Source organism: Xenia sp. Carnegie-2017, unplaced genomic scaffold, assembly GCF_021976095.1.
Source record: "Xenia sp. Carnegie-2017 unplaced genomic scaffold, XeniaSp_v1 HiC_scaffold_13, whole genome shotgun sequence".
Taxonomy (NCBI): domain Eukaryota; kingdom Metazoa; phylum Cnidaria; class Anthozoa; order Malacalcyonacea; family Xeniidae; genus Xenia; species Xenia sp. Carnegie-2017.
Window position 1 is genome coordinate 4,756,144 of NW_025813436.1, and position 22,975 is coordinate 4,779,118.

General features: G+C 37.5%; 1 protein-coding gene and 2 long non-coding RNA genes across 4 annotated transcripts; 1 reads left to right on the forward strand and 2 right to left on the reverse strand.

Annotated features, from left to right (window-relative positions):
* Window positions 1-2,466: 2,466 nt before the first annotated feature.
* LOC124447854 (stimulated by retinoic acid gene 6 protein-like) lies at window positions 2,467-20,369 on the reverse strand. Of its 2 annotated transcripts, XM_046998847.1 has the most exons (18): window positions 19,951-20,369; window positions 17,615-17,690; window positions 16,944-17,026; window positions 14,713-14,876; window positions 14,190-14,310; window positions 12,998-13,046; window positions 10,659-10,781; window positions 9,526-9,596; window positions 9,360-9,430; window positions 8,209-8,270; window positions 6,362-6,509; window positions 6,099-6,174; window positions 5,825-5,906; window positions 5,303-5,351; window positions 4,685-4,808; window positions 4,023-4,124; window positions 3,373-3,536; window positions 2,467-2,927 (listed from the first exon to the last, which is right to left on the reverse strand). In XM_046998847.1, exons 1-18 carry the CDS (start codon window positions 20,217-20,219, stop codon window positions 2,545-2,547), a joined length of 2,217 nt encoding a protein of 738 aa, XP_046854803.1. In that variant the 5' UTR covers window positions 20,220-20,369; the 3' UTR covers window positions 2,467-2,544. The 2 variants fall into 2 exon arrangements, with proteins under 2 accessions (XP_046854803.1, XP_046854813.1); XM_046998857.1 differs by lacking the exons at window positions 3,373-3,536; window positions 4,023-4,124; window positions 4,685-4,808 and having other exon boundaries at window positions 19,951-20,368.
* Window positions 7,252-7,789, reverse strand: LOC124447881. The gene is made up of 2 exons (XR_006948869.1): window positions 7,723-7,789; window positions 7,252-7,584 (listed from the first exon to the last, which is right to left on the reverse strand). It is a non-coding gene; the product is annotated as an uncharacterized LOC124447881 (long non-coding RNA).
* Window positions 20,106-22,525, forward strand: LOC124447866. Its single transcript, XR_006948866.1, has 3 exons — window positions 20,106-20,180; window positions 22,004-22,173; window positions 22,272-22,525. It is a non-coding gene; the product is annotated as an uncharacterized LOC124447866 (long non-coding RNA).
* Window positions 22,526-22,975: the final 450 nt, after the last annotated feature.

Here is a 22,975-nt window from a genome sequence, read left to right on the forward strand (position 1 = left end):
TAGCCCGTCGTGCCAGCAGGCAGGGATCGCAATGTGAACGTTGTACACTCTGTTTGAGGTCGACTTTCATCAACTGAATGGATGATGTACCCAGCAGGACGCATTGAAGCTTGTGTTTTGTATCTTATACCATTTCAAAAAAAAAAAAGAGTCAGATGACAATTTATTCTTTGTCAATTGCAAGGGACACAAGTCTTTACCGCCTGCGGGGAATTTGATGAATATTTTTGTTATACATACAAGTAAGATGCAGTGAAAAACGCCACTCGGGTGGAGATCGTGCAAGGCAGCGTGGTGCTACTCTTAAAGCCCAATTCACAAGACATAAAACAACCTGGGTTCGACCCAGGTTCAAGTTGATCCAACTTAATATTGCTTGCGTGTAAACACTACACGTTTAACCTCGGTTAAATTCAACCTATCTCTTGAGATGGGTTAAGTTAAACCGAGGTTAAGGTTGGGTTCGTAGTGTTTACACGTAAAAAAATCAACTTGGGTTAATTTGAGCCTGGGTTGAGCCCAGTGTCGGGTGAATTGGGTGAATTTTAATTTTGAATAAAGCGTGATCATGCATACTGGGCTATGTTCCAAAAGTGTCAAAGCTTGTGAACGAACATCTGAGCTTGTGAATGTCTCACAACAAAACACGAAAAATGATAAGACATTAAGCGCGAATTAAAACCTAACTAAAAACCTAGCTTGCTCGCTACTGCATGCATGAAAACCGCATAAGACTTTATGTGCTATATAAATGCATTTATAAAATAAATGTCTGATCTGTTAGGAAATTGCGATGGACGCTTGGAGACTGAATATACAATCTTGTGAATGAACATCTGAGCTTACACATGTTTTCACATAATTAGAAACGAAAATAAAGAGATTTTTTATAAGGCACAGAAGTTCAGCGATGTGAATTCTAACAACCGTGTGAGTCTTTGTGTTAGAAGTGCGTTCGAAAACAAATGCTTGGATCTGTTAGGTAATGGCGATGTTTTAAACTTGAACATTAAACGATAGTTCGGCGAAATGTTTTTTATGTAAAAATCATATGCTTGAGGTTTATAATGAAACAAGAATCCGACTTTTGACGACAGCGCGCGCATATGAATGGGATTATAGCGTTCAACGCTCTTCCATGCTTGCAAGAAGAATTTGAAAAACAGCCTGTTTTGTACATATATATGCATCAGCTCACTCGTCAAGCATACCAACAAATGCCGAGGAGAATTTCTAATACTTGAAAGCAAATATACACCCCGCTTATCTCGTGTATTCATAGGGAATCTGTGAATGCTATGTTTGCATGGGATGGTTTGCTTCATTTTATGCAATTTTAATATTATAAATTTACGCTATCGGAGCGATAAGGAGCTATCAATAAATCATAAATACTTAATTAAGAAAAATGGAAAATTTGAATAAAGTGAATGCAACATGTTTTGGGTACTACTGTTCTCGTTTCTGTTGTTCATTCATCACTACCTACACTGACACACCATATCTTAGTTTATATTTTATGTAGTGTAAAGAATCTTCTCGTTCTCTATTGTTCATTCATCACTACCTACACTGACACACGTTATCTTAGTTTATATTTTAAGTAGTGTAAAGACTGTTCTTGTTCTCTGTTGTTCATTCATCACTACATACACTGACACACGTTATCTTAGTTTATATTTTAGGTAGTGTAAAGACTGTTCTTGTTCTCTGTTGTTCATTCATCACTACATACACTGACACAACTTAGTTATCTTAGTTTATATTTTAGATACAGTATAGGATAAAGACAGTTCTTGTTTTCTGTTTTTCATTCCTCACTACCTTCACTGACACACGTGATTTTAGTATATATTTTAGAGAAAGACTATTCTCATGCTCTGTTATTCATTCATTACCTACACTGACAAATGTTATCTTAGTTCATATTTTAGGTAGTGTAAAGACAATTCTCGTTCGCTGTTTTTCATTCATCACTACATACACTGACACACGTTATCTTAGTTTATATTTTAGGTAGTGTAAAGACTGTTCTTGTTCTCTATTGTTCATTCATCACCACCTACACTGACACACGTTATCTTAGTTTATATTTTAGGTAGTGTAAAGACTGTTCTTGTTCTCTGTTGTTCATTCATCACTACCTACACTGACACACGTTATCTTAGTTTATATTTTAGGTAGTGTAAAGACTGTTCTTGTTCTCTGTTGTTCATTCATCACTACCTACACTGACACACGTTATCTTAGTTTATATTTTAGGTAGTGTAAAGACTGTTCTTGTTCTCTGTTGTTCATTCATCACTACCTACACTGACACACGTTATCTTAGTTTATATTTTAGGTAGTGTAAAGACTGTTCTTGTTCTCTGTTGTTCATTCATCACTACCTACACTGACACACGTTATCGGCTAAGTTTATTTTAGGTAGTGTGAAGTACGTTGCCATGTTCTTTACAGCGTTGATTCAACAAAAGCGGTAAATTTATTCAGCTCTATTTGATACAGCGTTTACATTTAATGTAAAAAATGGACGTTTCGTATTCATAATTTTGATTCTTTGCGATGACACTTTTCATCGTGATTATGGCGAAGCTCTTCGATTTTGGTCACGACTTTGGTCTTGAACTGTTGAAAGGCCCCAGGTCCCTTAGCTTCCTCGGCTTTCTGCTCATCTTTTCGCCTAAGATCCTTCAGCTCGGGATTATTAATTAAAGTGAGTGCTAAATGCCAGCGGATTTTTCCTCGACGCGATGCCGTTCCGCTAGAAACTGTCTCCCCACCCTCGACGTCAATTTCCTCTGTCATGCTGCCGTGGTTTCTGCCGTTGTTTCTGACGGCCTCCCACATCAGACGATTGAATATGAAAAGCACTGGATTCGTGTGGGTATGCTCCAGGAACAGATGACCAATATAAGTTTTGTAACCTGGGGAACGAAATACGTCTGAGTTAATATTCTCGGAAACGAGCGTCGAACGCAATCATCGTACAGTAAAACGTAAAACGTGAGATTTGGTATGTACTCGAGTCTAGTAAATTTCAGTATTATATTAGATTTTATTTGTCATTTTTCTGTTTGATAATTGTATGAAATTATTTTTGCATCGATTCTTGAGAACATGAAATACGTACGAACGATCTAAATGTTACTAGTGTTCGGTATGAAGGCTCAGAAAATACCTCGCCACAGCTAAAGGAACTTGTGTAATTCAGACATGAAATGGACCTTTCATCCTCCCTCCCACAAAATTTTCCGACGACAGCTCTGTTTTAATGGGAGTGAAATGATGTTGAAAGCATGAGCTCTTTGCATTTCAGTCCAGTGTCTTCAATGGGAGTGACCTATTGCTTCGGCGTCCGCGTGAACTTACCAGGATCAAATAGTTCCCAGTCTCTTGGCAAAGCGCTCTTCTGCAATCTCGGTAAAAATGCAGTTCCGACTAGAACAGCGTAGAAAATACGAAGGAGACAGGAAAACAAACCGACAAATATGTTCAAAAAGAAAAGGAAGTAGTTCGCAATGTGGAATAAGCGTCTAGAAACGGATAACAATACAAATATCAGAGTTCGCATACGACGCAAACCATTAACGGAAACACATGGCTAAACAAAGAAGGGCGCATGTTCATAATTGTATACCAGAGTCTTGGCTTAATCCATGGGTGTCTGGGTGTCCTGACGCCCACAATTATTGGAGCGTGGATGTCCCTTGTAGGACACATCCACACGTTTGGCTTCCTGCGTGAACGTCAGTGATATGATAAATGGCAGGTTTCAGTTTCAGGTGTATAGCAAATTTTAAAGTTAACGAGCAGTCTCTTCACTTAGACATCTTTGACGTAATATGGTTCAAAGAAAACCCGATTGAAAATACATTAAGTAGGGAATTTCCGAGGTGTTCATCCTTCACAATGTGTAGTACAAACTTGTGATTTGATTGGGTGATCTCCGTGAAGTGGATAGGCAAACGCTTTGCCTGCAACTTTGAAGCTGAAATTCATAGGACTGAATTGCAATTTACCGATTGTCCAAGGCCAAAGTTTTGCCCTTGTCTCGAAGATACACATATTTCGCCAACAGTCGTTGTACGACTATCGTAATGATTGAGATGAGCGCAGTTGGCCTGTGAAACATAACATTAGTTAGGTAGTTGGAGACTAGTGAACAACAGAGAACAAGAACAGTCTTTACACTACCTAAAATATAAACTAAGATAACGTGTGTCAGTGTAGGTAGTGATGAATGAACAACAAAGAACAAAAACAGTTTTTACACTACCTAAATTATGAACTAAGATAACGTGTGTCAGTGTAGGTAGTGATGAATGAACAGCAGAGAACAAGAACAGTCTTTACACTACCTAAAATATAAACTAAGACAACGTGTGTCAGTGTAGGTAGTGATGAATGAACAACAAAGAACAAAAACAGTCTTCACACTATCTAGAATATAATCTAAGATGACGTGTGTCAGTGTAAGTAGTAATGAATGAAAAACAGAGAACAAGAGCAGTCTTTACACTATCTTAAATATGAACTAAGATAATGTGTGTCAGTGTAGATAGTGACGAATGAAAAACAGAGAACAAGAACAGAGTGACGAATAAGCGATATGCAATGATTGATGAAAACAAAACAATACAACCAGGAATAATTAGCTATAACATTATGCATGTATGCCTACCAAAATGAAATCATTAATGACGGGATGAATGCATCGCTAAGACTGCCCCACGTTAAAGGCCAGATGAAGCCAAGGGCGAGAAGAAAAATTATGAAAAACACGACCAAATGAGTAATCACATAACCTGAAAATAATTTTTCGTTAAACTTCATTTCCTAGAAAATTGAGTTCATGCAGCTGACGTTTCTATTGTGTGCGCTAACGGGTATTTCTTGTCTCAGAACCGACTTACGGCCTGATTACATGAGCTCGGGTAGCCGGGATTCAGCGAAGCGATTAATTATTTTGGCAAATGGAAAAGATTAAATACTTATCATCAGATTATTCTTCTTGACCGTTTTCACTATATAATTGTGCAAAGCATTTAGAATGAAAACAACCAATTTCGCCTAATTGGAAAATTACAACAGGAACTACGCTTAACAACAGTTGTAATTTTTTCGCTTGAACTTTTGACTCTTTTAATGTCTCGAAATCATTTTACGTCTTGCTGAATGTCGGTTAGCAGGGATCATGTAAACAGCCTCTATATTTGCACCCCCTCAACTGAACATTCCCTTTGGCAACCGTGTTGTTTAGGCGTATAAGAATGGTCTGTCTATAATTATTTGTACTTACTCCAAATGATGTACCCAGCTTGATAACCACCAAACTTGAAGCTCGCAACCTAAACAGATAGACATATATACTCTCAGCGTAGAGGCCAGCTCGATAACTGGAGGGGAGGGGAGTACTTACATACATGCATGTTCTCCTTTAACAGTTTCTTTTGAAATCAACTGTTATAACATGCATAAGCAAATACACCCTCCCCCCCCCCGTGAGTGTTAGTCAAAAGATGATTGTTATACTTTCTATTACTCTCCAGGTTTTTGTTTATGCCCTTATGATGCCCTTTGGTTACTCTTATTATAAGTTTGGAAAAACAGTTGAGAGAAAGGTTCATCCTGCTTTCAATTGTAATCAACCAATCCAAACAAACATGGATACCATGCCAAACATAAATTTTGTTTTAGCTTGGGTACAGGCGACATTGTAGCAGGTGATTATTACACTTATGGTAAACATATATGTATGATCTCTTAGTGGTCGGTTCTCGGCACGACAGAAATGATCTTTCGATGTATAACAGGTCCTTACCATGATGTCGACCGGTTCCTGCTCGTCCATATTGTAAGGCAGAAAGTTTGTCTCTCCTTTTTGCAGCCGCAACACATGACCTCTGTAAAAATATCGTACAATAAGCTGACCCGCAGTCCACAAAAACATAATATACAAAGGTAGAAATTGTGTAGAGGAAAGTTATATGAATTTTTTTTTGAAAATAGCAAATACCGCGGTGAATTCTCAAAATAATAACAAGGCAATAGTTCTTGCCTTAGTACAAATCGATAATTGTCAAACGGCCACCTACCTGTACCAAGAAAGCATATTAGCTATGATCGCTATATCTTTTATTGTCGCAATGGCTATGGCCACGTACCAACAAACTAAAAAACGAACAGTTTTGTTGCATAAGGCCTGTTTCAAACGTCGAAATTTACACGCATTAAAGACAAAAGAAAATGGCATGAACTTTCTCATTATCTTTTGTTTTAAATGCGTTCGGTTCACGTAAAGTTCGACGTCTGAACTAGGCCTAAGACAACGTCGAGAAGTGATATTTTTTCATCTTACTTATGGTCACGTCAATTCCTTCTTTAATCCTGTTCCAATAAACTCCTGTCGTTCCTCCGGCTGTATCGTCCGTATCCTCTAATACTTTGATCACTTCATTAAGCCCTTTCCTTAGACCTCTACCGGCAACAATATATAGCACCATCACCTATTATAAAATAAAAACAATGAACGCGTTCGGTGATTGGTCTATAGCCGTGTTTCCCATCAGCCAGTGCAAAACAGTTCTGAGCTCAACCAATCAAATAATATCAATACATCGATCAGTAAAAGAGAATTTGCAAATCGATCATGAGTACGTTTTGGAGGAAAAATTAAAACGTTTACTTTAAATTTGTCTTTTACACATTATTGTTATTTTATAAAACAAATAAAAGATGTCTACTGCGTTTGCACTGCCTTGTGTAAATCTCGGAGACATTCGTGAGAACTCTCGAGCATGTGCAACCATCGACCTTCGGTCTTGGGCTAGCACTGATCTGCTCTCGAGTTATCCCAAACGTCTCCTCGGTTTGCATAAGCCCGTGCACACACAGTAAACATTTTTTATTTCTTAAATAATGAACGCAAATGAATAAATTCGACTTCCATATTTCCTCTATTCAGCCCCTTGCCTCATTTCCGCCCAACCGTCGCACGAGCCCCCAATTGAAAGGTGACAAGACAAAAATATACCCCCACCCCACCCAATTTGTTCCCCACGATCTCAACCAATAAAAAAATAATCGGAAAGTCCATCTCATGATGAAATCATAACGAAATACGAATGCCAATTTAAGCTTCATTCATTGAAATAAGTGTTCGTGCGTTTGAAATTTACGAATGCAAAAATCAAAATAATCACTTGCCGAAATTTCAGACAAAATTGTAGTCATAAAATTGAGTTTTTCTTTTTTCAAAATGCAATTGTGCATTTATTAGATTGGGTATTTTAATAAATAGAAATCAATATGAAGCATGTATTGCGTGAATTGCTGTGGGCTGGTAATGTTGCGTGAATTGCTGTGGGTTGTTAATGTTGCGTGAATTTCTGTAGGCTGGTAATGTTGCGTGAATTGCTGTAGGCTGGTAATGTTGCGTGAATTGCTGTAGGCTGGTAATATTGCGTGAATTGCTGTGGGCTGTTAATGTTGCGTGAATTGCTGTAGGCTGGTAATGTTGCGTGAATTGCTGTAGGCTGGTAATGTTGCTTGAATTGCTGTAGGCTGGTAATGTTGCGTGAACTGCTGTAGGCTGGCAATGTTGCTTGAACTGCTGCAGGCCGGCAATGTTGCGTGAATGCTGCAGGCCGGTAATGCTGCGAACTGCTGCAGGCTGGTAATGTTGCGCGAACTGCTGCAGGCTGGTAATGTTGCTTGAACTTGCTGTAGGCTGGTAATGTTGCGCGAATTGCTGTAGGCTGGTAATGTTGCTTGAATTGCTGTAGGCTGGTAATGTTGCGTGAATTGCTGTAGGCTGGTAATGTTGCGTGAATTGCTGTAGGCTGGTAATGCTGCTTGAATTGCTGTAGGCTGGTAATGTTGCGCGAATTGCTGCAGGCTGGTAATGCTGCGTGAATTTCTGTAGGCTGGTAATGTTGCGTGAATTTCTGCAGGCTGGTAATGCGCGAATTGCTGTAGGCTGGTAATGTTGCGTGAATTGTTGTGAGCTGGTAATGTTGCGTGAATTGCTGTAGGCTGGTAATGTTGCGTGAATTTCTGTAGGCTGGTAATGTTGCGTGAATTGCTGTAGGCTGGTAATGTTGCTTGAAAAATTATGTAGCCCCCAGTCTCCTTTTAGCACTCCCCTCTCGAAAAAATATACACCCCACGGCGCTAAATGAAGGGAATTCAATTGTTTGAACTCACCATGTACAAGCAGGCACAGCAAGTGATGTAGATGCAGACGATTCGAGTGGAGTATTTGAAATCTGAGCGGATGAAAATGTGAATTATAAATTAGAAAGTCGCGATCGACAAATTGATGATTTTTACGAAGAAAAACGGTTTCTCACAGACAACTGGGAGATGCCGCAACGCTTGACATTTACTATTCATCAAAACAACTAAAATAGCTACCATTACATCGCCCATAAATGCCCAGCCTTGTTATCTAGAGTGGCTTAACATCAACAGTCTAGAATGGCAATTTACATTTGTTTATACAGTGAGCCATCGTTATTCTTGTCAAGCTGTTCGGATGCAACAAAAAAACATGCTTGGTATACAATACCCCGCACCACCCGCCACGTCGTTTCACAGTCGGGCTCCCGGGAGTATGAGAGAAAACATTTTCCGCCTTTTTCCTTTCTCAGTCGGGGAAAATAATACTTATCCTCGATCAGATCACTACACAAGACACCTGGCATAAAATTGGAGAAATCCCGATTAAGAAACTAGATGGAAGGATACGTGGAATTTGTTGTCAACATTCTTCAGATCACTCCTGGTGAAAACAGCAGACTGGAGCAGCTATACTAAAGACTCCTGTTTGATTATTAAATAACAACTGACGAAGACTTAAGATTGGAGTGTGAAAGACTGGAGTTTCAACATCAGATCAAGAATGATGAGGACAACAGGCTGTAGTATATACAAAAGACTCGTGCAAGTTTCAACATCAGATCAAGAATGATGAGGACAACAGGCTGTAGTATATACAAAAGACTCGTGCAAGTTTCGACATCCGATCACTCCAGATGAAGACGCCAGACTCGAGTATAGCTATATAAGAGACCACTGTTTCAATATCAGATAACTACTGATGAAGGCTTAAGATTGGAGTATAAAAGACTGAAATTTCAACAACAGATTACTCCTGAAAGACAATAGATTGCTGCTGAGGAAGACTTAAGATCATATCACTCAAAACGAAGATTTATCAATCAATCTAAGTACACTAAACACTCGCATTTCAACGTGAGATGACTACAGATTAAAATATAGAGCACAATTTCCTAAGTACTTTTGTTTTAACAAACAAGAGTTTTAACATTAAGCATTAGTACATATTGACTGACCTGGTTTCCATTCATAAATACGCGAAACCAAACCTTTCTTACTACTTTTTTCATCACCCAAATCGTCTTCGCTATGAAAAAGGACAAAGCACAGAGTTACAAATGATAAAACATCTTATATCTTTTTGTTGTGATATTGTCATTCGAAAAACGTATCGCTCTTTACCTTTTTGGAATTTGTTTCAGGAGATTCTGAACATGTTTGTACTTGTAGTTTTCCTTCCATTCATCCTCGGACTGAAAACAAAGTTGATAACGTGCTTGCTCAACTTACAGATTTGACTTTTAGGCTGCTGAGACCGGTCAGGACCTTTATTGACATATTTGACAAATACTAAGAGATGACATTTGGTGATTAGTTTAATTTGGCCCGCCCTTGCATTGTGCTACTAGCTTCCTCAGCGAGCACGAATAGTTCATAGGGCTTTCATTTTAAAATCGACAGTTCTTGATGTTTTGCTCATTGAAACGAAGAATTCATTCTTTGTAGGGCACTTCAACCAGCCAGTAATTTCTAGCTAACGTTTGCAAATTTGTGATTTACAAATCACTTCTGTAAGGTTTTCCGTAAGGTTTTCGCATGTTGCACTTAAAATGGACATCTTCTTAAGGAATTTAGTCAAAGGGCAATTTCTTGTATTCCTTTTTGGCACTGCCCCCGCATCATAACTGGTAATCCTCATGCAAATAGAATGCAATGATTGATGCAATGCAATCACAATTTATAACTTTAAAACGCGATAATTTGCAATCGCAAGTTGCAAGTTGAAAACAGGATGCCTCGCAAATACTACAACTTAGCTACAACTGAAAACAGGATGCATTGCAATTACTACAACTTAGCTACAACCTGAAAACAGGATGCCTCGCAATTACTACAACTTAGCTACAACCTGAAAACAGGATGCCTCGCAATTACTACAACTTAGCTACAACCTGAAAACAGGATGCCTCGCAATTACTACAACTTAGCTACAACTGAAAACAGGATGCATTGCAATTACTACAACTTAGCTACAACCTGAAAACAGGATGCCTCACAATTACTACAACTTAGCTACAACTGAAAACAGGATGCCTCACAATTACTACAACTTAGCTACAACCTGAAAACAGGATGCCTCGCAATTACTACAACTTAGCTACAACCTGAAAACAGGATGCATTGCAATAACAATTTACAACCTGAAAACGCTATAACCGACAGTCAAAAGTTACAAGTTGCAAACGCGATGCACAGCAATCACAATTTGCATCTCGAAAACGGCTTTTTGCCAAAAAGTCTTTCTTCGCACTTACCACTACTATTCCTCGTCTTTTGCTGAACGTGGATCGCACCAGGACTCGAATAAACGCAAGCAAGAGCAGACCGTGAAATAGGATTGTCGTTGCCTTACTCACGACAAGTTCGGCTTCCGTCAACTGGAAAAAATGGCCATAAGTTAGTAAAAATATAATATTGAATCAATGCGCAGTGTTGTGTTGCGTCGTTTCATTGGCTCATCGACATAATCACATGACCGAGCAATGGACCGCTCACTTTTCAATCGAATTTCAAGGTGCCAAAATTGAAAGAAGTACCGTGATTTAGCGCGCTAGGGTGGGTATCAGCGCGAGGTTAGATCGCAATATCCCAAAATAGGTTGTATAAAATGTAAAATAGGACTGAATTGCTTTGGGGTATTGGCACACGAAGTTTGCTTTCATTTCGACAAGGCCGACTTTTCATGTCATGCGCACGTCAAACGTTAAACAGCATGAACAGAGAAAAAACGACCCTCGAAGTTGGATAGCTGCAAATCTAACATCGTCGGTGACAACACTGATGATTTGCATTGAAAACTTCACGCAGGTTTACATATTAATTGCTGCTTCGATAAAGGAAATTTACGGTGGCCGGTACGGGTCACCAGAAAAATAATTTAGAAAACATAACAAACAATAAGAAAACGTCACTCAAAATCATAATACACATTTCAAAATACTCACTACACATTTCAAAAATACTACACATTTCAAAAATACTCACTACACATTTGAAAATACTGCTACACATTTGAAAATACTCACTACACATTTGAAAATACTCGCTACACATTTCAAAATACTCACTACACATTTCAAAATACTGCTACACATTTCAAAATACTCACTACACATTTCAAAATACTCGCTACACATTTCAAAATACTCACTACACATTTGAAAATACTCACTACACATTACAAAATAATTACACATTCAAAATTTCACTACACATTTCAAAATACTCAATACATTTTACACATTTTCACACATTTCAAAATTCTCGCTACACATTTCAAAATACTCGCTACACATTCGTCCCAGTCTTACCCTGGTCTGGCCTGCCCACGGTCATCATTAGTTTCCATCTACGAAACTGACATGACATCATAAAGTAAGCATATTAAATATATAATTCCGCATTTCACAAGGCAAACAAAATGGGACATTGGGATAATAGCATGAAAATATTGGCTCAACTCTAATCAGAAATTCTTCCAGGGTTTTGCTGGACTTGGTCGGGCAACAACATTAGTAGACGATCTACATATCGCCAGCAAATGTATTTGCAGTGGCTTTCGACACATGTCCGTACTTTAATAGCAAAAATCTGAGTATATGAATTTGCATTCGCTATGTCGCGTACGTACTTGTGTGATGCGTTACAAAAATAACAAGGAAACCAAAGAGGAAATTTACACATAGTGCTATAATTTGTTGCACAAGAAACGCCAAAGAAAAATGAAAAGTTCGGTAATTTCGAGTAAACGCAATAAATTTAGAACTTCAATACCAGTCACGTCAATAAGTGCATTAGTTAAACTAATGATTGTCGAATATCACCAATACAAATACAATTACATGTAATCTGTAGATTGACCACTCATGTTGTGTTGTCTAAACAAGACCAAGAAATCCCTGGAAGAAATATTACTAATAGTTCATGTACGCGTATCGCATATTTTGATGCTATTGTGGCAATATGTTTGTCTATGTGCCGAATTCCACACAGACAACATATCGCCACAATAGCATCAAAATATCCTTACGCGAACTGAACTGTTAGTAATATCGGAAACGTATATTTATATTACCTTTCTGCCATCACTTCAATTTCGTAGATGTAAACTAATGACGACCGTGGGCAGGCCAGACCAGGGTAAGACTGGGACGAATGTGTAGTGAGTATTTTGAAATGTGTAGCGAGAATTTTGAAATGTGTAGCGAGAATTTTGAAATGTGTAGTGAGTATTTTGAAATGTGTAGTGAGTATTTTGTAATGTGTAGTGAGTATTTTGAAATGTGTAGCGAGTATTTTGAAATGTGTAGCGAGTATTTTGAAATGTGTAGCGAGTATTTTGAAATGTGTAGTGAGTATTTTGAAATGTGTAATATGATTTTGAGTGATGTTTTCTTATTGTTTGTTATGTTTTCTAAATTATTTTGTCGTGACCCGTACCGGCCACCGTAGAAATTATCTGTCGCATATAAATATTGATATATGTCACATCCGTAGGATCTCTTTGAAATTTGACATTCGCACCTGATTTTTCACAGGCGAATGGACGCAATCACGGCACAACGCTAATAATTAATATAATTTACCCGCTTACCTGGCCACTACCATTGCAGTCGATGACTTGAAACAGGTAAGTTATAAGCCTGCGAAAAAATAAATTTGTCTGTATTCAAACGTAAACATGTCAAATGTAAAACCACGCTATAACTTCCTCCGATAGAAAAAGTTCTAAACCCTTAAAGTGTTTTCAAAGAAATTAAAAACAAGTAGTATGTAGCTATTTAATGGGATAGAATAATTCTGTATGTACAAAAAAAGAACGTAATTATAGGATAAGCGTTCATTCCACTTAGTTAGTGTACACGGCCTATTGGAAGAACACTTTAAACTTTTTTTAATATTTGTAACTTCAATGAAATAGTACCGTGCCGGGGGTAAATACATTCAACTATAATACATGGAACGCTACCTGTAATACAAGACCCTAATAATTTTTTGAAGCCGTGATTTTATCCCAGACACGCGAGATTTACCCCAGACACGCGTGTGTAGTCAATCAATTATAAGTCCGCGATAGAAACTCGAAACACTACACACGCGTGTCTGGGGTAAAATTTCGCGTGTCTAGGGTAAAATCACGGCTTCAAAAAATTATTAGGGTCTTGTATTACAGGTGGCGTTCAATTATTTGCTTCAGGTAGAGTTCATGTATTTTAGTTCAATGGGGTAAATACATTTGTCTGTTACTATTAATATTGTTATAAGAAACATTTTAAGAGCGTAAAATTCATCATTCTTTCGATAAGTTGCCTTGGCGTTTTTGACGAAAGTTCTTATTTCATGGAAATGCTCGAATAAATTGATGTGGATAGAAATTGCGCGAAATATTTCATCAGAAAAATGATTATTATTGCAATCAGATCAACTTATTATGTTTTTTGTTGCAGATTAATCCCAAAATAATGATTTCGCGATTTTTAGTTTATACTATTCAAATTATATCGAAAAATTTTTTGTGTTTTTTCTTATTTTTTTTACATCTTGTTTCGTTAAATTGTAATCCCAAGTAGCCAATCACCTTTGTTGCTCTGAGATTTGCAATTGTAAGTATGCAAAAATGTAGCAAGCATGCAATAAAGTTTTCATTATCGCTCTCCGTAGGCAACAGACTCCATATCGTGCGCGTTCGTGAGCACAACGACGACACTATTAGTTAAACGCCGTCTGTAGTTATTTCATGGTTTCAACATGCGCAGGCGCATAATGAAAATGCGATATTTACGTACCAGAAAGTGGAATAAATTGTTCCCAATATGGCTCCGAGCAACCGCTGTTGGGTTGAAATGCAGGCGAAGAATGGATAATAACTTATTCCGATGACAATCGCTGTAGCCGTTCTCAACAATGCTGAAATTGAATTGAAGAGCTTATTTAAGCAAATAGCAATGTGCCAGCACGAACTACACGTTGCTATTATTAGGAAAAGATACATACATACAACGGATGAAGTTATTAAAGTGTTTATTTCACCCCGAGAGAAATTATCTACTTAGATAAAGTGGACGATTTTAAGAACGTTTGCAATATATTTTATAAGATGAAAATTTGATCTCTCTTGACTTTTTGGGCGTCAAAGTTTGCTTTTTTGCATTTGACCGTGAGGTACTGGGACTGGGTCTAGCTCACCAGACGTGACGTACATTGGAGAGCACTTTAAACACTTTTTTGAGCAAAAAAGCAAACAAGTTCAATTAGTAACTTTCCTGAAGCCTAAAAAGATAAATGACAACTTATGTTTGGCAGTCTTACTTTTAACGTACGACGGACTATCCTGTTGAATTGTTCGAAAGTCATTTCCCAAAATAAGAGAGAAATCGTCGTCGACAATCACCTGTACGATACTCGACGCAGTTGCTGCAAACGCAAACGAATAGGTGTACCGATCTTCGTAACTGTCCAAAAGATTCACCGGTCTACAAAAATGGAAAGTTTATCGTAAATTCAACATGGTGGAAAATCTTCATTGTCCCACACAAATCTCTCTGAAACTGCAATGGACTTTAGTTTTGTCATGCCATAATGGCCCAACGACCGACCGACCACCATATTCGGACTTGATGTACAATAAACAAAGAACTTGCATAATGTACTATTAACCACTTTTAACAAAAACATGTTAGCGGGTTGTTCATACGAGCCCAGCTAACCGGGATTCGGTGAGGCGTTAAATGGTTTTGGCAAATGGAAACGATTCCACACTTATCATCAGATAAATCTTCTCGAGCAATTTCACAATATTCTGGTTTAATAACTACGCAAAACATTCAAAATTGAAACAACCAATTTGGCCTAATTTGAGAATTACAGCAGATATGACTTGTTGTGCTTAACAAACAGTTGCGATTTTTAAGCTTGAAGTTTTGCTCCCTTTCATCGAAATCATTTAACGCCTCGCTGAATCCCGGTTAACTGGCTTCATATGTACAGCTCTGTAATGCTATGACCAAAGCCTTGGCCACACTATATCCACGAAAACGAAAACAAAACGAAAATTCGTGCACGAAATACATGCCAGACACGACGTAAAATTGCAAGCATATTTACAAAGATCGGCTAAAACGTAAACGGTATTATTGTTGGATGTGTCTTTGTAGTAGCCATTGCAGTAACAAAACAAGCAAAAAAGAAAAGGTGTCTTCCTCTGGCAAGAAGGTACTCCTTCTGAAGTTGAAAGCAAACATTTAGCAAGACAATCAAACGCCCATACTAGATTCACCCAATTAATAAACGACGTGATCGACTTGGATTATTTAACAATTTGATTAAAGAGTTACGAGAACCGAAAAAAGAAAACAGACTCATAAAATACTTGCGAATGACGACAAATTGTTTTTCTCGCATCGGATTTATTAAAACTCATGCCACCCCGCCATCTTTGTGTATTAAGTTTTAGATTATTAGCCAATTGCATGCGTTTTCGTTAACGAAAAAGGTCAAAAGTTCAACTCTTCTAATATGCACGAAAACGAAATTTTCGTTGAGTTTTCGTTCAAGATTTTCGTTGCGGCAGTTTTCGTTCTAATTTTCGTCGATATGGACGATAGTGTGGCCTAGGCTTAAAGCGTGCAAAAACCCACATCTGTTTCTCTGAGAGTAGTCTAAACCAAATTGCTTCAGCAGACGGAATACAAATACAACCTTTGCAAGCGATTGGAAACGTCAGTCACATGTAACCACACGTACCCTCTGCGGAGCTATTTTTACAGAGAGTGAATACCAAAAAATTTACATAGAAAGAGCGAACTTGCATGCCGGGCGCGCCAGAAGATGTTTTCATGCTTGCGTATGGAACTAATAAAGTTTTTGCGATAGATGTAATTATAGACTGTTTATTGTCCATCATTTGTTTATTGTAGATGACTTAAAATCATGACATGTTCAGAAGATACTTCTTTTCTATCATAGACATTTTATTGCGACGAAAATTCATCAGCTATATCGTACAAAGGCAAGTTTGTTTAGTGTATGCGAAAATAATTGCAAAGTAACGAATATGAGGGGCGGACTGGGAGAGTGTGTAGTTGCAACCCCACAAATATTATTGGATTATATTAAATAATTGAGTGCCTTTTTAGACATTTGAACTTGAGTTATTTAATTAAATTATCCTTAGAGCCTTTTCGTTGTTCGAAATTTAGCCCGCTCATTTTGAGCAAGGAAAATTTTCTAAATTATGCATAATGTTGAAAAGAAAGTCGATTGCCATGTTTGGACCAGACGGCAGTTTCATAAAATATAAAATGAATGACTGATTAAGCTGTAATATTACAGTGAACGATTGCGTTTTATTTTACAAGTCCATCGCAGTTTCAGAAGATGCAAATATTTTCGTGCCGCATTGCTACATCGAGCTTTAACAAAGAAACTACATGGAAAAAGCACGACGGATAAGAAGTTTCAAAACATATTTTCATTCCAAGAGCACCAATATTCAAATAACAGTTACCACAAGCGGGCCGATACCTAATTCGCCAACTTACATCGCCAATCCCGGCCTTCCATTACAGCAATTCCTTCTCTCGACACGTCGACTCACGAACGACAGAAGAATTATCATAAGTATCTAGAATAACGAATTGTATGTTTGTGATCAAAGAAAATATTTCAAAAGGGGTGGGGGGCTGTTTGTCCATTGTCCATGCTTGAAAGATCATTTCGACTGGAACGGGTTTCTAATCGAAAATGGTCGATAAAGTAGGCAGTAAAATTGTAGACTTTTTTCGTTAGATAATGGTTCTCCATAAAAGTTTTGCGCGCTCAGCAAAAAATTCAGCCGTAAATATGCACTTTCAATGTCAGGCGAAATGAACGTTGTCATAACAACACAACTTCCCAAAATTACGATGACGTGTCGTGCTCGGGGGCAGGCCCCAATTGAAGGCGAGTGTCGTATCGTTATGCAAGGCTATCGTGGGTTTTCCACCTCCCTTTAATTTTCATGATAAAGCGACGCACTTGATAAATATTCTCTACCTTATTTTCCCCTCTTCTCTCCTCCCCTAGTAGACGGTTTTATTCCAAAGTGAAAACCGCGCGTTTTCATCAACCGTCAACCCTGGTCAAAGGAGTCTCTCCTGAAATTCATATCCACAGCTTGGATGCGCAGAATGCGTGCGTAGTATAGGCTATATCATGATTCAGAACTACTCACCGCGGGAGTAAAAGCTGAAGCGATTATATTATCGCTGTTAAATCTACCACCACATGTCGTGTTCGCACTTTGAAAACTGTCAAAAGTAAAAAATAAGCGATCAATAAGTGAGTATTAAACGGGGGGGGAGAGAATTTTACTTAGTTTTTCAAATATACGAAGTCCATCTCTTATATATGTATATATATATATATATATATAAAGATAAAGTTTCTCCGATTTTAGTGATTTTATTGAGCGACTCGTTCTGATGAAGGCTCGAAGCAACGAGTCGAAAGCTCAATAAAAAATCACTTAAAATCCGGAGAAACTTTTATCTTTTATGTATTAAATGCCTGGATTACAAATTTTCAAACTTATATACATATATAACTATATATATCGGGACCCTATCTCCTAACTCCACCATTAACATGGCTTCCACTTTGGTCTTAATTGTTTTCAATACGATAAGAAATGTTACGATGAACAACATGTATGTAGTATAAATATAATGTCGCACAATAAACGTTGCGAACAACACGTACATTGATAAACTAAGGGGGGGGGGAGGGTGGAGCACGAAGCCTGCGGATAGCGTCATCCATTAGATGGTAAATTTTTCAAACTTGTTAAAAAGGTGTTTTTGTGTTTTCCTTACGACAAAGAAATTTGGTAATCTTAGAAGAAACATTTCATTTCGGCGATTGCTCAGTTGAAATCTTATACTTTCCCCATACAAGAGAGTTTCTTAAAAATTCAAAAAAATTTGCGATCCATTGGATAACGCTTTTCGGCTGTAGCGCAACCGGCCCCGGCATTTTAAGTTTTTAATACCATATTGTGAAAATGGATTTGCCAGGCGGAAACAGAATTTTAAGTATAAATATAATTGCCCAACATAAAACGTTTAATATGGCCATGGGTATGGAATTTTATTAATAATAAGGTTTCGTCTTTAGCTTAACACATCTTCAGATTACCATACATACACGTAGGAAGTCGATTCGTCGGCGACTACGAAGGTCTGAGATATAGATATATAAAAGTAATCTTTGAAGATATTAAGGAGAGAAAGTACCAAGAGTCTTGTAAATCATTCCCAGAACCGTTATTAAAGGAAACTTTGTCAAACAATTTTCTAGCTCTTTGAGTGCTTTTGGTCTTTAGCTTCGAACAGCGTGAAAGAATTTTTTTGAAAAATCTACGTTTGATGGCAAAGCCCTCCCACATATTTAGACAAGTAATTCAAAAACAATTTCCAATTCATTTTCAGTTCGTACTCTGTTCCTAGAACGAGGCCGACATCGAGCGTTACTTGTCTTGCATTAAATTGAACATGCAAAGCTTAAGTTCGAAATTCGATCAAGAATTTACATTAGGAAATAGTAATAAATGAATCAGCCAGCTAATCTTATTAACAACTATGACTTTCATGACGTTATATTGCCATGGATTACATCTTAAGCGGCTTCAGCGGAAATCCCACGTTAGCGAATCCCACCCGCTGATCCAACCTCTATGACGTCACAACAAAGATGAACTGTGAACAATGTCTTCCTCTGGTGAAAGGTTTACTAACTTGATCAACTTATTGGAAGACAAACATACCCATGACGCAAAATGGTAAAATAAGTTTGTCGTGCGATAATTGAATTGTACTTAACAGCAAAAAAATACAAACTTCCAACAAAATAGAAAGAACATTTTGCCTCCAGGCTAAAGGAATTTTATATCAAAGTCAGAAAAAAAGACGTGGCAAATAAACAATAAAACAACATAAAACGAATCTTGAAGTCGGTTTTCACATGATGCGAGGAGTTCTCAAGCGAAAATCATCCAAAATCCATCCAAATTTAAATACTCTTGCAACGCCATTTCGTTACAGATGTCACAAAATTTGCATTGCAAGCCATTTTTGTCAACGAGTTAAATTGGCATCATTAAAAATATCATAAATTCATGAGTTTTTCGATGCAAACTTTATGACCAATTATGATATAATGGCACTGCTTTGTATGCCATTCTGAGTTAAATGATTTTGAACATCGCTTTTAGACAAGACAGGCTTACGGCGTGCAAACTTTTATATGACATTTCGGATAAGCGACAATGCTTTCAATGTAGACATGTTTCTCACTTTCTGTAAATTTGTGCAGTTTGAATCCCTCAATTCAATGCAAGCGACGTAATCAATTAGCAAGTGAACATCTTGTTTGTGAACTTTCGTGCTCTGTGACAAAGATATCGAATTACAAAAATAGTTTGTCGTATGAAACATGTCTTGAAGTTTTGTCGTCTAACTGCAATGTCTCACTGGCTTTTTGCTTTTCACGAAAAGAAAATCGATTACTTACGAGTTTATTGAAGAACTGACGCGGCCATCTTGAAGTTGTTTGTAAACAGCTTGTAAATACACAGCGCTGCCGTAAACAGCTTCGACTGTTGTAACGATTGTTTCTGGCGATAAGGCTGTCCTATTTGCCAAAATTCCCAGCAAGTATTGATCGTAGATTGTGCGCAGTACATAATCCGAGATAGTGGTGTTTGTCAACAGACTTGTGTTGGCAATACTTGAACGAATATCGTAAGTAATATTGATGAAATTTTCTATTAAAGTCGTCATGTGTGAATTTGAAATCTTCGCTTTCGCCTTCCCCGTCGTTCAACGTTTCTTTGATTTGAGCTCTAAGTCTGCGAGTTAAAGTCCACACCATCCAGCTAATGACGAAGCAACTAAAATTAAAATTAATTTCTGATCATGCATACATGTCGAAATTCAGTTTGGTTACCTGGTGATGGCATGCAAATGCGTATTCCGAACAAGCAAATACGCACATCCGTCAATTTTGCGCTCTATTGAATACATATAAAATCCCCGACCCATTACCAGAGTGTATCAAAAAAAGTGTATCGTACTTTAATATGCCAACGTGCATTTGATTTTGTGTTTTACGTTATTATATTTGCATAAAAGTGAGGAGCTCTTAGCTTTCCATTTCATAACAATCAGAAAGTACTGGCGCATGGTATAACATAACCATGGGTACAACACAGAGAAAAACAAGCTGCTTGAGTTGCTTTTGTTTTAAATGACAATGGAAATATGCAATTTTTTATTTTTATTCCATACACGTATGATAATATTATATGTATTAGATTATACTTTGTATTGAAAATGAAATGAGAAAGCTGTCTGTTGACCTTTGGTCGCTTTCCCATTCCTACTCCACTTCACTTTCCAGAACAACACAGAACTCGAGCTTTTACCTAAATATCAAAACATCACTGGAACGTAAGTACTGGAGTGTAGAACTACAAATTATCCTGACTACTGGTTTAAGACTGATCAACAACATTTAACAATGTGGTGACCAAAATCTGTCTTTCATTTCTACATAAAATAACGTGATAAAGAAGAGAGCCTGTATCATAAGTTACTGCCTCAGTGTCTTGTGCCAAAGTGAATGTCAGTTGATTTAAATGAGCTGATTATGTACTTTAGGAACATAACAAGTTTTGCTTGTGTGAGTTGTGTCAAAATCGAACGTGTTTTTTGAAGCGGTCAAACATTTTGGGTAATAACATCGCCAAAGTATCGATTCCCTTGAGATTATGCCACCTAGTCTAGCAACTCTTCACCAGGACAGGATGACCTCCCAGAGTGATTATCTCTGCACCATTTTGTCCGCTTCATTAAAACTGTGTAACCTGTGAACAAAAAAATAGGAAAGAAATTAAACTGATATCGCTTCCTTGTTACTTGAAGGTCTTAAACATAATATTATCCAGCGAATTTTAAATTATTTGAAACTCGTCACTCCAAGCTTCCAACTGTTCGACATTTGTCACTTGTGTTCCTCTCCCCTCGACATTTTTGACCATTCTCTTTAACCTCACCGGCTCTCGTTTTTACCAAAACATTTGTCATCCTAAACTTCCTTCCGTGCTTTTTTTATCCTCAAAGTTCCATCTTGATATTTTTACCTTCAAGAATGAAAGCTCAAATCTTTCTCACTGAATTTTTTACATCACTTCACTTACTATTTTTACCCTCATAATCCTTCGATATTCCTTCTTTCTCCTATCAATTCGGCCATTTCTTTTTGTTTATTTTGAACGATCTCATATTTGTCTCAACATCAGCAGTTTTCTTAATCCTAAAGAATCCCTCCCTCAGTTCAGCTTGCATAAGAACTTGAATATAGTTTACCTTTCATTATCACTGAACAACAACCCCCCCCCCTTTACTTTGCCTCTAATCTCTCTCTCCTTGAATGTGCTCCTTTGCTTTAACTGTCAAGTCTTAACCATATTCATTTATACCGATCCACTTCTCAACCACTCTTTCTTTCCTTTTCTATTTATTACCTGGTAGATAAATAGTAATAAATGACTTTATATCTCCAGGGGAGGCGTATGGTAAAAGTTTGCTCCAAGCTAACACGTTGCCGTGAATATTGAACCCCCCTGATTCCATGATTTGAATATTGCTGCTCGAAATCTCGTGATCCCAGATATTCAGTTGTGAAAACTTTTTACCGTTACTTGAAAGAGGGACAAGGAAATTTTCCTTTCCGGTAAGGTTGTTTGTAATGCGGAATCATTGACAGATGTATCGACTTGAAAGCCGTCGAAGAAATACTTTACCCAAGCTTTTTTTCCATTCCATTTTAAGCAGAGAAAATGCCAATATTTGAAGAAAGTTGGAACCTGCCTAAGAAAGAAATAGGTTTATGTACAAACTTTTGCACTTTATCAGACGTGTTCAGATGTTGAAACTTGAGTCCTTAACTTAAATGAATGGTGACTTTATCCAGTAGCAACTCCACAATCAGGCAAAACATATTATAGTCTTTAATTCTGATCGTAACATACATACAACAATACCATTGGTTATGAATTTCAAAAGATCAAAATCGTACAAACCAATTGGCTTTTCTAATTTATTTTGCCTAACTTTGACTCCGCCATTGTCTTTATCCAAAGTGATCTTATGCTGAATATAGAGTTCTTTTATACTAGAGTCTAATGTCTTTATCAGGATTGTAATCTAATCTTGAAACCGGAGCACATACATACTACAGTCTCTGACAAGTAGTGTTGCAAGTGCTTACTTCTGACTGGAAACACCATTGATTTTCGTGAACAGTTGTGCTCCTGACTTTAACTGAAACCTAAATTCCTTTGATGAGTTGTATGAAAAGATATCATGGTTCTCGCTCCCACTTCCGTAATACCAAACACAGGCAGATATATAATTTATGGGCTGTGGTGGTCCAGGATAGCTAACCAATGTAGATGGCACACTTATATAATACTTTGTCTCATTACCTAAAACATAAGAGAGAATGCATATTTGCCTTAGTTTCAATGTGATTT